Genomic DNA, 19,223 nt, shown 5'->3' with positions numbered 1-19,223 from the left:
GGAAGAAGAGGTCACACAGGAAACAGAACACGCATGAAAAGTAGAACAAGTTCAGACCATGGAAAATGCAACATCAAAGTCCAATGCTAGGATTCCCGTTTCGGCAACCTCAGGATTTAAAACAGCTTAACCACCAATGTAGAAGCTGACGGAATAGGCCACTCAGCCCCTCAATTCATGCTGCACTCATGGTTTATTGGTTCCAAATTACATGGCCCCTCAGATACCTTCACCATTCTGACAGTCAGCATCCAACCTAGTCAACTTGTTTACTTCACTCTCCTCTTCCATATCCCCTGATGTGTACCTAAATAATTCACTCCAACCAACCAGGGAACAGCCACATGCACATCGAACGGAAGTAATTATCCTGGAATTTCCAGTTGGATTTCTTAGTGCTAGTCTTAAACTGTTGGCCCTTGACTCTACTGACTGGCAAAGTCATCTTCGCCAATGTCCATAGGATATACAAGCAGAAGCAGGCCACTCAAACACCACTCGAGACCGTTGCGCTGACCTGATAATCCTCAACTCCACTTTCCTGCCTTTTCCCCATAACTCCATGCCCTCATTGATTAAACATCTGTACACCTCAGCCTTGAACATAATTAACGACACACCTCAACAGCCCTTGAAGAATTCCACAGATTCACTACCCTCAGAGGAAATTCCTTCTTACCTTGATTTTAAAAGTGCAACTCCTTGTTCTGAGATTACACCCTCTGATCCAAAATTCACCCAAAAGGGGAGCCAAATTTCTTGTATCTACCCCATCAATGATGATTGGATCCAAACAGTGTGGAAACAGGCCATTATGATGTCCACACCGACCCTTTCACAAACATCCCACCTAGATCCATCCCCCTACCCTTTCCCTGTAACCCTACATTTCCCATGGCTAAAACACCTAACTACACATCCCTGGACACTATGGGACAATTTAGCACGACCAATCCACCTAACCTGCACATCTTTGGACTGTGGGAGGAAACCGGAGCACCCGGAGGAAACCCATGCTGACACGGGAAGAACGTGCAAACTCCACACAGTCGCCCGAGGGTGGAATTGAACCCAGATCTCTGGTATTATGAGGCAGCAGTGCTAACCACTCGGCCACAGTGCCGCCCTTCTATAAATCTTCTATGTTTCAATAATGTCGCTCTCACTTTTCTATATCCCAATGAGCACTGGTACAATCTACTCAATCTCTCCTCATAAAGGCACTGCCTCTATAACCAGTAATGAGCCTAGTGAACCTTATGGGGAGTGTGATATTACGCAGACCATGTACTATTCTATCTGCCAATATTTTCACCCCTACGCGCATAACCTGTCTATATCCCTCTGTAGACTCCTCGCTGCTTGCCTTCTACCTTTTTTGTCTCATTTGCAAACTCAATAGCATATTCACTTCCACCATCCAAATCATTAACACGTAATGCTATTATAAATGCAGCCTCAGCACCGATTCCCGTGACACGCACAGGTTACCACCCTGAACATGTCCCCATTATCCCAACTGCCTCCTATTTGCTAGTTAACCCTCTATCCAGATTAATATGGGCTCTCAGTAAGTAGCTGTGTGGAACCTTATCAAATGCTTTCTGAAAATCCAACGATATTACATCTACTGGTTCCTCTTTATCTACCTTAACCCGTCAAACTGGACAGCAACAGTTCAAGGAGGCAGCTGACCACTACCTTCTCCAGGGCAACTAGGGATGGGCAATAAACATAGCCAGCAACGCCCAAGTCCCACGAATAAATAATAAAATTTCTGACACATTTGTCATCAATAATTTCCCCTTCAAGAAGCCATGATGACTCACTTAAATGCTATTACGTACTTCTAAATATTCTACTACATCCTTAATAACAGAATCTATCATCTTTCAATAACAGACATTAAACTACGTGGCCTATTGTTACCCATTTTGACGTCTCTTTAAAAAGAAGTGTTACATGGCAGTTTTCCATTCTTCTGGGACTTTTCCAGGAATCTAAGGATTTCTGGAAGATTACTATCAGTACACCCCTGTAGCTATTTCCTTCAATATCCTAGAAGGCGTTCCATCAGCTGAAGGGGATTTATCGGTGTTTTTAACCCCATTAGTTTCCTGAGCATGTCCTTTCAAGTGCTAGTTATTGTATTTATATCCTTTCCCCTTTTTGCCCGCGTAGTCATTTTGAAATGACATTAATGTCTTTTACGGTAAAGACGAATGTGAAGTATGTATTTCAACTGTTCTGCTATTTCCTGGTTCCTCATTATTAGCCTTACAGTTTGTTTTCCCTCATTAGAATTTCTTGGGTCGTCTTTCCCAACCATCTCATAATACCTTTTCAAACTTGCCTGATAGCTATAACCTACACATCACTCTGATATCGCACGCCTTCTCCTGGGCCTCTTTATCCTTTGTACAATACGGAGACCGGAACTATTCGCAGAAACTCAAACAACTGCAATCCAACCAGTAAACTGCACAAACTTTGCACAACATCTCTGTACTTTTGCTTAATAAACCTCGGTGCTGTTTCTTTACCCGCCTTCTTTGCCCAAAGTGACGTGAATCTGGAGAATTCCCCACCTGGTGAAACTGTTGAGGCTTCCTCATTGAATGCTTTGAAGGCAAAGTTAGATTTTTGAACAGTAAAGGAATTAAGGATCATGGCGAGCAGGAGGATAAGTGGAGCTGAGTCCACAAAAAAGATGAATGGTGGAGCAGGCTCGATGGGCCAAACTGCCTACTCCTGCTCCTATTTCTTATGTTAAGAGAGGCAAACTTAAAAAGGAAATGTGGAAAGGCCATCAGATGGGTGGAACCAATTGGATATCTCTATCAGCCAGGGATTGCTCACACATTAAAAACAGCAGCTTGTGAACGCAAGTTATCCGAGCCCCAGCCATCGCCTTGTTCTGGCTGGAACCGGGTCAGGTCAGAGGAAATGACATACGGTATAACTCCTTACTTGGTGGAAGAGTATTGAGGTAATCCTAACGGTGACCTTGGGCCAGAGCTTACAATGAAAAGACACAGGCTCGCCTGATGAACCAGAACCAACAAGAAGATAGATACCACAGCTTGGAAAGATAAGGAGAAGGAATAAAATTGAAGGAATCTGGGTATGCCAGCAGAAAAACCTCTAGAGATCAACCTTTGCTGAAGTGGAGGACCCTATGCTTGGAAGCATGGAGATTACACAGAGTACATGGGGAATCCCTGGCCAGCACGAGCTCCTATTCTCCAGTATTAGCCTCCAAGATCTTTAACTGTTCAGGGAAACTCAGTGAGACCTAGTGGTTGTGCACAGAGATTTCTGTCTTGCACAAATTGCATGCTTGCTTTTAACCCTTTCTTAACCAAATGGTGCTAACTTACTTCTATTTTAACTAAACTAATGAAGTTAGTGATGAGTTGATGCAGATTTGACTCTGTTCCTCTTTGCGCCGAGCTAGTAACTGTTGTCGAGGGCAGTTACCAGGCAGCAGCTGTTTAAGAGGAGCTGACACAGGCATGGAATTGCAGCGTTCCAGCTCCATTTCGCTCGTTAACTGGCAGCAGAAACAACAACAATCAAACACAACAATCAGCAAGGCACCTCAAACTCGAGGGAAAGCTCCACATAAAACACCTCGGGTCCTGCAGATTAGAATCAACTGCCCCGGGGTACCACAAGCTCAGATGCAAATACATGTGGCAAAGCAGTTTGTTCTGACTGTCAGCGCATTTCAGTAATCTCACCCAGCACAACACATCAGCACCGCTGCAGCAAGGAAGGGCATTCAGCCCTTGTCTGTACCAGCTTTGGGAGAGCAATATAGCTCAACCCACTCATCCACCTCAGTGCCAGAGCCTTTGCCATTTCTCTTTCAAACTCACTTTTGAAATCCACAATCGAAACCGCTTCCATTACAGTGTCAGGGAGTGTTGTGCTCAAATTTTGGTCACTGCATTACAGGAAGGATGTGGAGTCTTTACAGCGGGTGCAGAAAAGAGATTTACCAGAATGCCGCCTGGATTAGAGGGTATGAGCCATAAGAAGTGGCAACAAGAACTCAGGCTATTTTCTCTGGGGTGGTGGAAGCTGAGGGGAGATGTGATAGAAATCTATTAAACCATGAGAAGCATAGATAGGGTTAATGGTCAGAATCGTTTTTCCCCAAGAGTTGAAACATCTAATACTAGTGGGCATGTGTTTAAGGTGATTGGGGGGGGGGCGGGTTCAAGAGTTGTGAGGGGCAGGTTTTTTTTTTAAAAGAACAGTGATAGGAATCTGGAACGCACAGCCAGGGGTGGTGGTGGAAGCAGATACAATAGGGGCGTTTAAGGGGGTTTTAGATAGTCATATGAATAAACAAGGAATGGAGAGATATGGACCAAGAGCAGGAAGGAGGGATTAGTTTAACCTGCCAGCATGTTCGACACATCATCATGGGCTGAACGGCCTGATCTTGCGATATAACGTTCTACGAATGTACTCCAGATCCTTGTCAGTCACTGCATTTAAAAAAAAAAAATCTTTCTTCCTGTTGTCTCAACTACTTCTGTAATACATTCCACTTCTGCCAACATTAACTCTGCACACCCAGCATGGTGCCATCATGGTGCATTACCCAACCAGGGTAGCAATCTCAGAGTTCTCTCTTTCAATACAATAACCCATGCTGGTCGGGTGTTTCTGGTGGATGCACTATAACCTGGACCCAACTTGCAGCTTTCATCTTGCAGACAGATGAAAGAAATTGCAGATGGGCAAGAAGTGGAAAGGACAAAAATCAGACAAAAAGAAAGCATGAGAAATGCAATCAACTTTAATGGGGGAAATCCAAAAGGCTTCTTCGCCTGAGGAAAGTCTCGCAAGGTAAACAATTGTGCCTCAGGGACTTTTTAAAAGATTCAACTTAGACAGAGGCCTTCTCAGTTTCACTTTCAGTTTTAGGCAGTTTTGCCAAACTTTACATGTGTTAAAGTGATCCTGAGAGAGGAAGAAGCCAACTAGATTTGCCAACATGAGATTAACTTAGAATCAGTGATAGTCCCAGACCAGAAATGTTTGAATAAGATCCTGAACAGATTACTTGAAGCGTTTAAGCTCAGGTGTATGAATTCTTCAGATGAAGTTACCAGATTTTTCAGACTGAGTATTGAATTAGAAGAAAACCTGTCAAGGTATTAGAGAAAATCATTTTCCGACAGGAGTTCTGCACAAGTGGTGGTTTTTAGGTACCATACCGGGGTGTTGTGGGCTCTGGTGTTAACAGGATGATATTTCACTGTGGGCTTCAAAATCTTTAAATTTGTGTTATCAGTAAATAGCCTTATTTATTCAATGTAATCTTATTTTTTATTGAATTAACTTCAGTTTTACTATTAGAACAGTTTACAACATTGCTTGCTGATGTATCATCGAGAGATTAAGCCCAGTTAAGCTCTGTTTCAATCTGAGATCTGATTTATCCAGTAACAATGTCAGTTGGGATTTAACAATCTGAACAGTCAAAGGATAATCAGAAGTGACCAACTCAGGACAGAAAGGGGATCCGAGCATGGAGGTAGAGAGTGGTTTAGGAATTAAACTAATACTTTGATTCTGTCTTCATCAAGGAAGACTGCTTCCAAACAGGAGGTAGCTGAGACACGAAGTTTGAAAGTAGATAAAGGGGAAGCATTAGAAAGTTATCAGGACCAGATATACAAAACCTAGGACAATGCTGAGGCTGGAAAGTGCAGAAGTACTGACCCGAATTCTCCAATCCTCAGGGTTGGTGTCGGAGGACTGTGCCCATATCCCTCCAAACTTTTCCTATTCACGTACTTATCCAAGTGATTTTTAATTGTTGTAACTGTACCCGCATCCACCACTTCCTTGGGAAGTTCATTCCACAGGCAAACTGCTCTGTTAAAAAAAAATTGCCCCTCATTCTTTAAATTTCTCTCCTCTCACCTTAAAAACATGCCCCCTAGTCTTGAAATCCCCATCCTATGGAAAAGACACTTACCATTCACCCCTCATGATTTTATAGTTTAGTTTGGGATTATGTTTGGCATGGACTGGTTGGACCGAAGGGTCTGTTTCTTTGCTGTGTGACTATGACCAGACAGTTACGCATGATAAATAAGGCTTTAAAGGATAAATGCAGCAACTAAAGGTTAAAATATAGCTGAATCAGGAAAGTGAGCCATCTTTCAAAAAGATCAATGGCAGAAATAACAGTTAGTCAGGTAAGGGAGATCAGCACAGGCTGGGAACACTTTTTCTTGATGTGGACACAGACTGCTGTGTGGCAATCACGTTGCTTGAAGAGAAATCCAGAACCCCGGGCTAACCTTCTGGTGAAGATGGATCCAAATCTCACCACGGCAGATGGTGGGATTTGAAATCAAACAATACCCGGAATCAAAAGCTAGTCTAATAGTGACAGTACACACATGGCTGTAAAAACCCAATTAATTAATTGGTGCCCCTTTAGGGAGGAAGTCTGCCATCCTTACTCCAGACCCACAGCAATGCGGTTGACTATTAACTGCCCTCTGAATTGATCTAGTAAGCCACTCGGTTGTGTCAGACCATTATGAAGACCATAAACAAAAGTCACGAAACTAGAAGGACAAACCTGCATTGACCTAGACACCGAAAATGACAAAAACTCAGATCTAACAACCTGCAGAGTCCTCCTCACCGACACCAGGGAGGAGGGGGATTGCGGTAAAATTGGGACAGCTACCGCGCACAGCGGTCAAGCAATAGGCAGAGAGTCACAGTATTTCACTTTGCAGACAACGTCCCACACACCACAGACCATCGTAATCCGTGGGTGCGTACTGTCCCACCAGCAGCAAGGAGCAACACTGTGGCATACAGGCAAGAAAAGGCTGCCTGGAAGGCCTCAAAACTGATAAATATGGCAAATAGGTCATACATAGACAAGGAAACTTCCTCTGGGCCTATTCCCTCCCTCCTCTACCAGTTCGCTCAGGCTGGGAAATCAACCATAAGTGGCAGCATGCATAACTAAAAACCTGGTCAACAACAGGACTACACGCATGCCGAGCAACAGAATCAGCGTCCAAGGCTCAGCGATTCCACAAACTATAGACTGGATCCCAATTTCTGCAGCCTGTCACATCCAGTTGCGAAACATGTTGATAATCAATCAAACAATGCGAGGTAGGAGACTGCACACATGTTCCTGACTTCCACAATGGTGGAGCCCAGCCCATTAGTGACAAGTGAGGAAGTATTTGCATCCATCTTCAGCCAAAAATGCTGAGCAGACCACCCGCCTCTGCCTCCTCCAGTGGCCCCCAGCATCATAAATGCCAGTCTTCAACTAATTTATGATACACTGGCTACTGCAAAAAAAAAAAAACAGACACCGACAACATTCTAGCAAAACTACAAGACCTGTGCTCCAGAAACAGGCTCACCACTAGACAAGCAGTTGCAACACAACACTAGCATTTACGTGACAGTATAGAAAATATACCACGTTTGTTCTTGCACGAAAAGCAGGTCAAATTCAGCCCGCCCAATTATTGTCTCATTGATCTACTTTCCATCATCACAAAAAGAGTGATGGCAAGGGTTGAGTTGAAACTATGTCACCGCTCTGCCAGAGTTTCTTGGTGTTAATACTGGAGTTCCCAAGCACCATCGCACATGCTCCAACACCTCAAGGGCTGAGCAGCTCACCGGCACAATTCCCGGGGTTATTAAGGATGCGTAGTAAATGCTGACTTAGCCAGCAACACCTAGATCCTGTTACTGAGTAGACAGACAAAGAAACAGCAGCACTTGATTAGCAATGCAGATACCCGTGTTAATGCTCTGGGGACGTGGGCGCATATCACACAGCTGGTGGAATTTGATTTTAGTTAATAAAATCTGCGATATCAGAAGTGAGTCTTGGGGTTAATGACCATGTCAACGATCATAGAATCCCTACAGTTGGGAAGTAGGCCATTGGCCCATCAAGTCCACACCGACACAATGAAGAGCATCCCAACCCCCTACTCTACCCCTGTAACCCCATGCATTTTGTGGCCAATCCACCTGGCCTCAACATCTCTGGACACTATGGGCAATTTAGCATGGTAATTTAGCCAAACCACCCTAACCTGCACATCTTTGGAATGTGGGAGGAAACCGAAGCATCCAGAGAAAACCCACGCAGACACGGGGAGAACGTGCAAACTCTAAACAGATGGTCACCCGAGGCTGGAATCGTACCTGGGTCCCTAGCTTTGTGATGCACAGTGCTAACCACTGAGCCACTATGTCACCCAATTCAATCATCGATTGTTGTAAAAATCTATCTACTTCACTTCTTGCTTTTAGGGAGGGAAATCTGCTGCATTTACATGGTCTTACCTAAATGCACCAAGCAACAATCCTGGCTATCCAATGAAGTGGCCTAGGAAGCCAGTGAGAGGACAATTAAGAAATGAGCAACAAATCTTCAGAAGGTCAGTGTGGATTCAAAGGGCTGAATGGCCTGCTTCCACACCTAAGGGATTGTATGATTCTATTCTGTAAAAGCTGCCTATGCCCACAATGACTACACTACATAAATGATTGAAAAGAAAGGGCAGAGTTGACAATTTGCAGAGGATATGAAACATGTAAGTGCTGCAGTTGGTGAGGGTAGAAATTGACTTCAAGAGTTACAGACATGCTAATTGAACAAGCAGACCCATGAAGAACAGTATTTGATGCAGTGATGTGTAAAGTGCTGGAAGAATAAGGACAGGTAATGGAAAATAAACATACATTTCTGAAGGATTGGACACCTTAGTTTAAATGCATACTAATTACTGATGGTCACAGAACAGTTTGCAAAAGTGATAGAGTAAAAAGCATGTGCGATCGCAGTCTTTTAATCAATTGAGGTAGAGGATACAAAAGCAAGTACATTATGAAGAACATTCCTTCAACATTCTAAGAATAAGGGGTAAGCCATTCAGGAACGAGATGAAGAATTTTTTTCCCCCCACAGTTGAGAGCCTGGGGAATCCTCTCCTACAGGAAGCTGTTGGGGCCAGTTCATTAGATGTATTCAAGAGGGAGCTGGACATGGCCCTTGAGACTAAAGGGAACAAGGGGTACAGAGAGAAAGCGGGAATGGGACACAGATTGCAAGATTAGCCACGATCATATTAAATGTGGTGCAGGATCAAAGGGCCGAATGGCCTACTCCGGTATCTATTTTGTATGTTCCTATGTAACACTGGTTACGACTGAAGTGGAGTATCTGCTCGTCAATAAGGCAGGACGCAAAAGGGCATTTGAGAAAATAGAGAGGATTCACGGGAATGGGAGTGGTTGGGGGTGGGGCGGAAAGTGAGTAGCTGTGCCAACTTTCGTGTCCATGGAGAGGATCTGATATGGGCGCCCAAAGTCCTGAGGGGTGTGGACAGAGTAGGCAGGTAAGGAGAAGCTTTTCTTTCTGGCAGCAGGGTCAAGCATCACAGGGGACAAATTTAAGTTGAGGGGCAAATGAACCAAAGGCTTTAGCAGGACTCATTCTGCAGCAATGGTTCGGATCTGGATCACGCCGTGCGCATGGAGCAGTAGACCTGATCGTGGAGTAAGCAAAGCTGCTCAGGCAGAGACATGAAACGTTGAATGACCTGTCTTTGTGCTGTACCTATTCTGTGGACCTGTTCAGAGCCCCTTAACTCTCCTTCACTGTCTGAAACGCTCCTCTCTAACGTCACTGAACAGGAAGCTGGCCCTGAAGTCTATCACGTCTCTATCGAACAATCTCTTGCAAAATCCTGGAGGTTCCCGCTTGACAACAACCAAACCCCAGCAGAGAAAGAGACGGCCACCCGTGAGAAGGTGAGTGGAAAATAAATACTTACTTGATCCTCGAATGCTCCCTCACTGCTGGCTCCACTGATATTGCTGCCCGTCCGCCTGCAATTAAAGAGCCCATATTACTGACAGCAACTTCATGTAAACAGCTCCTGCCTCCTGTCCGAGGTGGGAACCAACTTCTTTAGCAGCAAATATTCAACAGTTATTGTCCAAAAGGAAACCAAGAGCTCTCCAATGAGATTTAAAAAGGCAGCAGCTAGTGAGGCAGCAATGAAAATCGCAACAGGTTACAGTTGGAGAAGTGGCGAGGCCGTGGAGGTTCATCGGGGATAGAGACGTTCCAAGGAGGACAAGATGATAGTACGCTGTGGAGGAAGTTGCAGAGATAGGGAAGGCTAGTCGTGGCTAGAGGAAGTTATTGAGATAAGGGAAGGTTGTAGGGGCTGAAGGAAGTGAAGAGCATTCAAAAGGGAAGTACGCCACTCAGACCCTCAAACCTGTTCTGCCGTTCAGTACGATTATAGCTGACTTGTTTGTTTCAACACTTCCTTCTACCCCCAATAACACTTGACAAGTCTTATCCACCTCTGTCTCAGCAATATTCAATGAACTCACCTCCACTCCCTTCTGAAGCAGAGTTTCAAAATCTCAACACCTAGACAAACAATTCTCATTTGACTGGACATGTCAAAACAGCATCCCCCAGACCTTGACTGACCAGACGACAGAGAAAACATTTTCCGCATCTGCCTCTTAGATCAAGCAAAATCTTACAGGTTTCAATCAAGTCACATCTTGCTCTTTTAAACTCAAACGCAGGCTATCCAACATATTGTTGTAAAACAACCTAACATCAATCTAGTAATTCTCCTCTGAACCGCCTCCAATGCATTTACTTCCTTCCTCATACAAGGAGAGTAATGCCGCACAGTATTCAAGATGTGCTCTCACCAACTCCCTCTATAACTAAAGCATAACATTCTTACTTCTATGTTCAATTTAACTCATAATTAAAGACAGCATCTCATTAACCTTTGAGATTATGTGCTGTACCTGCTTACTAACTTTCAAAAATTATGGCAGAACAACTAACTCCCTCTGCATCGTGGAATTTCGGAGTCTTTCTCCATTTGAAAGAAAACACTGCATTTGTTTACAATTCTTCCTGCCACATTCTCCCACAAAACTCCAGACTTCTGCCCACTCACCCAACTGATCCATGCATCTATAGCATCCTTCATCTCTTCTCCACACATGCTGACTAAATAGCTTGGTGTCATCTTGAATTCAGCTACTGTGCCTGGGCCCCCCCCACATCCAAGTCGTTGCTGTAATTGTGAAATGTTGTGGCATCAGCAGAGACCTTTGCAGGACTCTATTTGTTACATCATGCCAATCAGAGACAGACTCACTTATGAATTCTGTTTTCTGTCAGCCAGTCATTCTTCCATTCATGCTAAGATGTTTCTCCCTACATCATAAGTGCTTGTTTGCAACAGTAGCCTTAGATTTGACATTTCATCAAATACCTTCTGGAAATCCAAACATACGTCTCCAGACGTCTCTTTATCCAGCATATGCTACTTCTTTAAAATACCTCTTATAAACGTGACTTCCTTTTGGGGAGGCCATACTGATTCTTCCCAATTACCCTCAGTTTTTCCAAGTGCACAGCTATAAAACTCTTCAATGATCGATTCTAAAATCTTTGCCATGACAAACATCCATTTAACTGGTCTACGGTTCCCAATTTCCTATTCCTCCACCTTCTTCAAGATTTGCTACTTTCCAGACTAATGAACTCTCTCCTGAATCTAGGGAACTTTGGGAAATTGACATCAACACATCTATTACCCTTATTAATAACCTCTCAAGACCCTACAATGAAATCCATCTGGATAACTAATTTCCTTCTCTGCAATACAGCACGAACCAGCCCCAAATAATCTAGTAAGAGAGGTAGGGAAAATTCTAAGGACTGGAGGAGGTTACACAGGTTGGGAGGGTTGAGAGCACTGGAACAGTCAGAGATACACACAAATTAGAAGGAGATCATTCATGCAAGATTCCAAAACTGAACAATGACCCACAAGGTGATGGGAACACAGACGAAGAATGGGAAACAAGGTGGGCACTTGAGGAAAATAAACTTGCAGGACCACAGGGCTTCAGAAGGGAAAAGAGACTGACAGGATTGGTCTGCAGAAAGTTGGCATGGGCTGAACGGACCAAAAGGGCTCCTTCTGTGCCAATCGGACTAACACTGTGGGGCACCCTGCAGTTGTGAAAGACACATGATAAGCTGTAATTAATTCCTTTTTGTTATTGGTAGGATGGGGTGTCCTAGGTTCCTCAGCCAGAGCTGAAACGGGGATGGGAAGAGCAAGCAAGAAACCTACCGAAGGGCACAGTTCCTGGCCAGCCCAAGACAACGGGGCTGACCAGGGCACCTGGTAAATCAATGACCACCACACCCCAGACCTTTCCCGGCAGTGGCACTGACCTGTGGTACCGCGAATCGGCCTGGACAGTGATAAACTCCGCCACATCCTCCATCGCGTCAAAGAATTCATTCTCGTCGTCCTCATCACTCAGATCCCGGCTACTGGTGCTCCCTGAAAACACAAAGCTTTTCACCAGAACAGGAAGACAACAGTGAGGAAGGAAGGAAGGGATCAGCCAGAGATGGATGAGAAAGAGCGGCACACACACACAAACTACAAGCAGTCTTGCATCCCTTCGTTAAAAAGGTATTCTTTCTTGGAAGGCAGTTCAGAGAAGGTTCTCTAGGATGATCCTAGTACGGTGGGGGGTGGGATTGTTTAAGATTAAGCAAGTAGGGACTCTCTTCACTAGACTTTAAAAGAACGAGAAGTGATTTCATTGAAACATATCGGATTCTTAAGGGGCTTGACAGGGTAAATGTCGACAGGTGTTTCCCCTCACGAGTGTGTCCAGGACCAGAGGGCAGTCTCAGAATAAAGGAGCAATACAAGACTGAGATAAGGGTTTTCTGAGGGTTGAGTGTCTTTGGAGCTCTTTACCTCAGTGTGCTGTGGATGCAGGGTCCTTGTGTATATTTAAGGCTGGGATGGATAAATTCTTAATTAATCAGGGAATCAAGGGTTGTGGGAAAGGTCAGGAAACTGGACATGAGGAAGATTGGATCAGTGGTGATTATACTAAGTGGCAGAGCAGGTCTGAGGGGCTGAAAGGCCTATTTGTATACATTTTTCCCCCGCTTTTATTCATTCACAGAATGAGAGCACAGCTGGCCAGGCTGCATTTATTGTCCATCCTTAATTGCCCAGAAGGCAGTTAAAAGTCAACCACATTGCTGTGGGTCTGGAGTCACATGTAGGCCAGACCAGGTAAGGATGGGAGTTTTCTTCCCTAAAGGACATTCGTGAACTGGATGTGTTTTTCCCCAACGATTGACAATGGATTCACAGTCATCATTAGGTACTTTATTCCAAATATTTATTGAATTCAAATTCCACTGTCTGCCGTGGAAGGATTCAGTCCAGCAATAATAAAACTAGGCCACTGCTTCCCTCTATTTCTTATGGTCTTACACACGCAGATGCAAAAACAGCCAGCAAAAACCTCAAGTCAGAAACCTGTGCCTTTCCTGCTGTTGCTGTGTGTGTAACACAGCACCAGATTGAACAGCATAAGTAATAAACTGCTTCACTGGCAGCCCTGCCGTCAACCTCCAGATTCCTAAAATCTGGAATTCCCTCCGTAAACATCTCCATCTCTCTGCTTCACCAGCACCTACACACCCACCCAGCCCTGCACTCCTCCTCTACACAATAAAATCTAGCTCCTTGGTCTCGTGTTTGGTCACGAGACCGAATATTACTTTTAGAGGTATTGCTTTCTGCGGCACTGAAATTTTAACCGTGGGCCCATGAAAACATCTTGGAATGTTTTACTATGCAAAAGGTGCTACACAATGACAGAAACTAGAGGGCACAGGCTTAAGGTGAGAGGGGAAAGATTTAAAAAGGGACCTAAGGGGCAACTTTTTCCACGCAGAGGGTGGAATGAGCTGCGAGAGGAAGTGGTGGATACTGGTACAATTAGAACATTTAAAATGCATCTGGATTGGTACATGACAAGGAAGGGTTTATAGGGATACAGGCTAAATGCTGGCAAATGGGACTAGATTGATTTAGGATATCAGGACGAGTTGGACCAAAGGGTCTATATCCATGCAGTACATCTCTATGACTCCATAAAAACGAGTTTGCAAAGATTTCCCTAAAAAGGTAGAGGGGACTAGAATGGGAGGGGACCTCTGTAGACAAGGGCAGGTTGGTTAGGCCGACTGCCTGTTTTAATGTGACATGAACTCAATAATTAAGAGCGTAAGAGACAGGAGAAACAATGGACGTATGGTCCATCAAGCCTGCTCCACGGCTCCCATTCACTAAGATTATGGTCGACCTTCTGCATAATTTCTACTCTCCTGAACGTTCTCCGAATCATCTCATACTTTGAGAAATCAAAGAAAGCCATTAAGACCAGCTTTGAATACGCTCAGTTGAGGGAGAATCTGATCCCTCAGTCGAGACTCCGAAAGCAAGGAAAACATGCCCTCCTGCGCCTACCTGTTGAGCCCTTTCAGAATTTTAAACATTTCAATGAGAACATCCTCTCGCTCTTCATAACCCTGCAGTATTTAGACCCATTTAATACAAACTCCCCGTGCTCTAATTCCTGGACTTGGGTAATCTCGTGAACCACTACGTCAACCTCCACAAGGCGACACGCACTGCGAACTTGAACAATCATCCGGTGGTCTTTATTTTTGTAATATTCAGTTTCCTGATTCTTTCTCCCAAGTAAAGAGCCCGATAGCCTACGTGATACTCCATCATCAGGCAGACCAAGTGGTGACCTTATAAAGGTTTATAAAGTCACGAAGATAGGGTGAACAGCCAAGGTCTTTTCCCCGGGGTAAGGGAGCCCAGAACTAGAAGGCATAGGTTTAAGGTGACAGAGGGGCAAGGCTTAAAAGGAACCTAAGAGGCAATTCTTTTCACACAGAGGGTGGCACATATATGGAATGATGACACGTTAAGAAATCCTCTCATGGGATGTTGGCATTGCTGCCAAGGCTAGGATTTGCTGCCCATCCTTCACTGTCCTTGTGGTGGCGGTGGAAAGATGCCTTCTTGAGTCACTGCACTGGCATTCAGATAGACTTAAAGCGCCCCTGAAGGAAGAGTAAAGGAACTGCAAAACAATTCCAATTCAGGGTGGGATGGGGCTTCCAGGGGAACTTGGAGATGGTAGCACGTGACAATGTTGCAGCTTTAAAGAGGTGTGTTTAGTCCTGGTTTCTTTCAGAGAGAGAGAGACTGGGGGAGGTGGGGGAAGGAAGAGGTCACGAGCAGTCTATCAGAAGATATGTGAAGCCTTGGATGTTCTTCTTAAAAAGTTGGAAGAACGGAAGCAGCCTGAATGTGTGGGGTCAAGCTCTGACCTACAGAACCGGGGATTTTAGGTTTAGCTTGCTGTTAGGGTCTTGAAGAAATGGAAGCTCCTGTTTCCCCACCTCTTAATTATAGCCAAAAGCTGGGGTTCTTTCCCTGGGCTGCTGGATTTCATGTGAGAAATAAAAAAATCATTTTTTCCAATTTGCCTTTTTGTCATGAGTGCATTAATGGGACGTTACTATATTGGAACGGTTAACTAGTAATAACCGCTATAATCTATCAATCATTCTGTTATATTTTCAAATAGAGTTATTCCAAGTTCTTCTTTCTTTTGTTGTATCTTAACTATAGGGTTTGAATAAATGATGCTTTGCTTAACATCGAGTAGTTTGGCCAGTCGCATTGCATCTGGAACACAACGCCTCACATTTATCTTTAAAATAAGAAAAGGTTAGGGTCTTAAGCTACCTTCTTAAAATATCTGGAGGGGTTCTGGTCCGGTTGATAATAGACGTTCCCATGGATCTGCTAAATCACGGGTAGGGACACTGCCATCAACAGGACCATAAGTGCAGATTCCTGAAGGCCCACACTGCAGCTGCTGTGTATCGCGGTGGGGGTGGGGGGAGTGCATGTTAAAAGGTAGCGGAGAAGGGCAGCGCTGAAACACACTGGGTGAGTCCCACGTGGAACGCTGCCTGAAGGCACTCGCTCAGCAGTGCCCGCTCACCTTTGACAGAGCCGACACTGAGCGTGCTGCAGGGCGGCAGGACCGTAGCTCCGCGGAACGCTCGCTCCAGGTTGTTGTGCTGCTTGGCCAGCTGTTCCAGGGTCTCCTCCAGCCGGATCCGCTGCTCCCGCTCATGCTGCAGCGCTTTCTGCCATTTCTTACTGTGAGTCTGGGCCAGGAGCAGGAAGTCACGACAAGCCTGACACAAAAGCAAGGCAGAAGGGAGGGTTAGGCAGCAGTATGCATGGACCATCCGCATCGTACCACACCGACGAGGAGCTGTATTAACATCAGTCCAGATACAGATACAGTCAGTGACGTAGGGCGCTGGGGGGAAGGGGGCTTGCTGAGTAACAGTGTGAGGGAGGGGGATTACCTTAGCAGAAATACAGGTCAGTAACACAGAACGCTGGAGGAAGAGGGGTTACTGAGTGACATGAGAGGGGAATGAAGCTCAGTGGAAACAGGGTGCCATGGGGAACAGGGTTACTGAGTGACAGTGTGCTTGAGCCGCATTAACTTCAGCAGAAATAGGTCAATAACACAGGGTGCTGTAGGGAGAGGGGTTACCAAGTGGGCATGAGAGGAGGAAGAATTAACCTCAGCAGAAACACAGGTCGGTCCTGTAGGGTACGAGAAGAGAAGTTCCTGAATGGCTCTGGTAGAGCCATTGTGGGAGCTGGGGACGTGGGGAGGGAGTGGCAGCTCACATTGATCATGGCGTTGGAGGTGATTCGGAAGAGCGTAGCTCGTTCGTTGACTTGCTTGATTTTCTCAGAGCTCTCCGGAGGCAGCTTGAGGTTCTCCAGCTCGCTGAGCGAACGCTGCAAGGCCGTGCCATGCTTCGCGATGAGGTCGTTGCACGTCGATAGGTCCTCCACCTTGCTAGTAAGGGTCCTCAACGTGTTCTGCACTTCTGTCTTATCCGTCTGAGAGGCCGGCTCCTCATCAGCAGAGTCATCTTCAAATTGAAGGAGGGAGTTAAATTACACAGCGTACTGGAGAAATTAACCTTCCACGTCACCTGCTCAACAGGATAGTTAATGGCTCACATACCCCCACTGGGAAAAATCATCTTTCGCATTCCCCATTCTCCTCCACCTCTACCGAGAAAAGTAGGACAGTCTCCCTATCAGAGGCAGCCAAGTGGGGCGGTTAACTCATTGTATCACGGGCGGCACGGTGGCTCAGTGGTTCGCACTGCTGCCTCACAGCGCCAGGGACCTGGGTTCGATCCCACCCTCGGGTGACTGTCTGTGTGGGAGTTTGCACATTCCCCACTTGTCTGCGTGGGTTTCCTCCAGTTTCCTCCCACAGACCAAAAACGTGTAGGTTAGGGTGGATTAGTCATGGAAACCGTAGGGTTATGGGGGTGGGGGACTCAGCGGGTCGATGTGGACCTGATTGGCCTGCTGCCACTCTGTAGGGATTCTACCATCTCTCCACGACACGGCAAGCGGTCAGTTCACCTCACATCTCCTACTCCACACCACCTCAAGCAGGACAGCTAAACCCGCACACCCCCCCCCCCAACCGCTTACCTCCAGAGGGACCCTTAAGCACTCATCACCACCCCGCATGCCTCAGGCAAAACAGTTTAACTGCTCATTCCCAACGGTACAGTTAAACGCTTCAGTTCCCAGTTCCCCCCGACAAGAGGACAGTTCCATAGTCACCAGGACATATAACCCCCCATCTGCTGTCTGAAACAGTTGCATGAATCACTGAATGAACATGCGTTTCAGAGTGCTGGACCACCATTTATTGCCCATCCCTAATTGCCCTAGAGAAGATGGCGGTGAACTGCCTTCCTAAATAGCTACAGTCCATTTGGTTCAGGTAGACCCATACTGCCATTAGGGAGAGACAGCCAGGATTATGAATGCAGAGACACTGAAAGAACAGTGGTATATTTCTGACACAGGATGGCAAGCAGCTGAGAGAAGAACTTACAGGTCAGAGTAGTCCTTCTCGATGGTAGTGGGTTTGGAAGTGCTGTCTAAGGAGCCTTGGTGAATTTCTGTAGTGCAGTTTGCAGCTGGTACACCCTGATGGTACTGAGCATCAGTTGTGGAGAGAGTGGACGTGGCACCAATGAAGCAGGCTGCTTTGTCCTGGATAGTGTTAAGTTTCTTGAGTTAGCGGGTGCTGCACCGATCCAGGTGAGTGGGGAGTCCTCCATCACACTCTTGACTTGTGGACAGTCTTTGGGGAGTCAGGTGTGTTACTTGCTGCAAGATTCCCAGCTTTTGGCCTGCTCTTGTAGCTCGCACTCAGTTAACCACTCATGTCCCACTCTCCTTGAGAAAAGGAACACCTCTACCAGGAAAATTCATCCTACACACCCTACTCCCTGCACAAAGACAGTTGAGCCCTCACAGGCCCCACTTGTCCCAGAGCAGTTAATCACTCGCTGCATTTTGGCCCGGTGTCCCTGGGATGGCTCATCTCACACCTCCACCTCTTACCTGATTCAGCTTGCATCTTGACAGCCTTGGCTTTGGCCAACTCCAGGGCCGTGATCCAGCGCTGCCTCTCAACCTCCGAACTGGCCTTTAGGTGGTAAGTCTGGGCTCCCCCATTGGAGATGATGAAATTGCATGAGTCCTCCACTGTGATGTTGGCCGTGGCGAGGTTGATCGTCCCACGGCATGTGTGCCCCATCTCTGCCTGGGTCCTTGGGGTCAGGGGTAAGGACAAATGCAGGGGGAAAAGAGAGAGACACAGGACAGACGGTGGGGGGGTGGTAGAGAAGAGCGAGAGAGAGAGACACAAGACACGGACAGTGAGAGAGCGGACAGACAGAGAGAGGGGTGGGGAGGGGGAGAGGGAGAGGGAGAGGGAAAGGGATAAACGGTTAAACAAACTACACATGCAGTGCATCCAATGCAGGGCACACTCGCCCTGCTCATTGTTTTGGTGGATCACATTTTGGCTATAGGCCGAGAGGTAAGAAGTAAACAACCTTCGGAATAGGTAATCAATATGCTGGGGGGTGGGGGGGCAATTAAAAATAACACCAATCAGAAAATGAGACTGCAGCTGCATACCTTTATCAGGAATAACTGCAGCTTTGTTAAATAATCTTTATACAAACTGGACAGGTCCAATTGGTCTAAGGGAGAAACTTGAGGAATATTTGTGTGAAGTTTCAAACTTATGAATAAGGAGCTCTCAACCCTTCGAGCCTGCTCTGCCATTCAATAAGATCTGATTTTAACCCG

At 45.9% G+C, this 19,223-nt stretch overlaps 1 protein-coding gene across 1 annotated transcript in view; it reads right to left on the bottom strand.

Moving 5' to 3' along the window:
• The window catches only part of LOC109911449 (oxysterol-binding protein 1), a 37,965-nt gene extending 19,293 nt beyond the window's left edge, over nucleotides 1–18,672 (bottom strand). The window contains exons 1-5 of the mRNA XM_048620798.1: nucleotides 18,468–18,672; nucleotides 16,710–16,960; nucleotides 16,000–16,198; nucleotides 12,326–12,437; nucleotides 9,867–9,921 (exon numbers count right to left, since the gene is read on the bottom strand). Of these exons, the coding sequence (XP_048476755.1) occupies nucleotides 9,867–9,921; nucleotides 12,326–12,437; nucleotides 16,000–16,198; nucleotides 16,710–16,960; nucleotides 18,468–18,663 (813 nt within the window). The 5' untranslated portion in view covers nucleotides 18,664–18,672. The remainder of the gene's footprint in view (nucleotides 1–9,866; nucleotides 9,922–12,325; nucleotides 12,438–15,999; nucleotides 16,199–16,709; nucleotides 16,961–18,467) is intronic.
• Between the last annotated feature and the right edge of the window lie 551 nt (nucleotides 18,673–19,223).

The sequence above is a fragment of the Rhincodon typus genome, chromosome 48 (genome assembly GCF_021869965.1).
Source record: "Rhincodon typus isolate 14 chromosome 48, sRhiTyp1.1, whole genome shotgun sequence".
Taxonomy (NCBI): domain Eukaryota; kingdom Metazoa; phylum Chordata; class Chondrichthyes; order Orectolobiformes; family Rhincodontidae; genus Rhincodon; species Rhincodon typus.
Note: the sequence above shows the minus strand (reverse complement) of the source record. Positions and strands in the feature narration are given on the sequence as shown.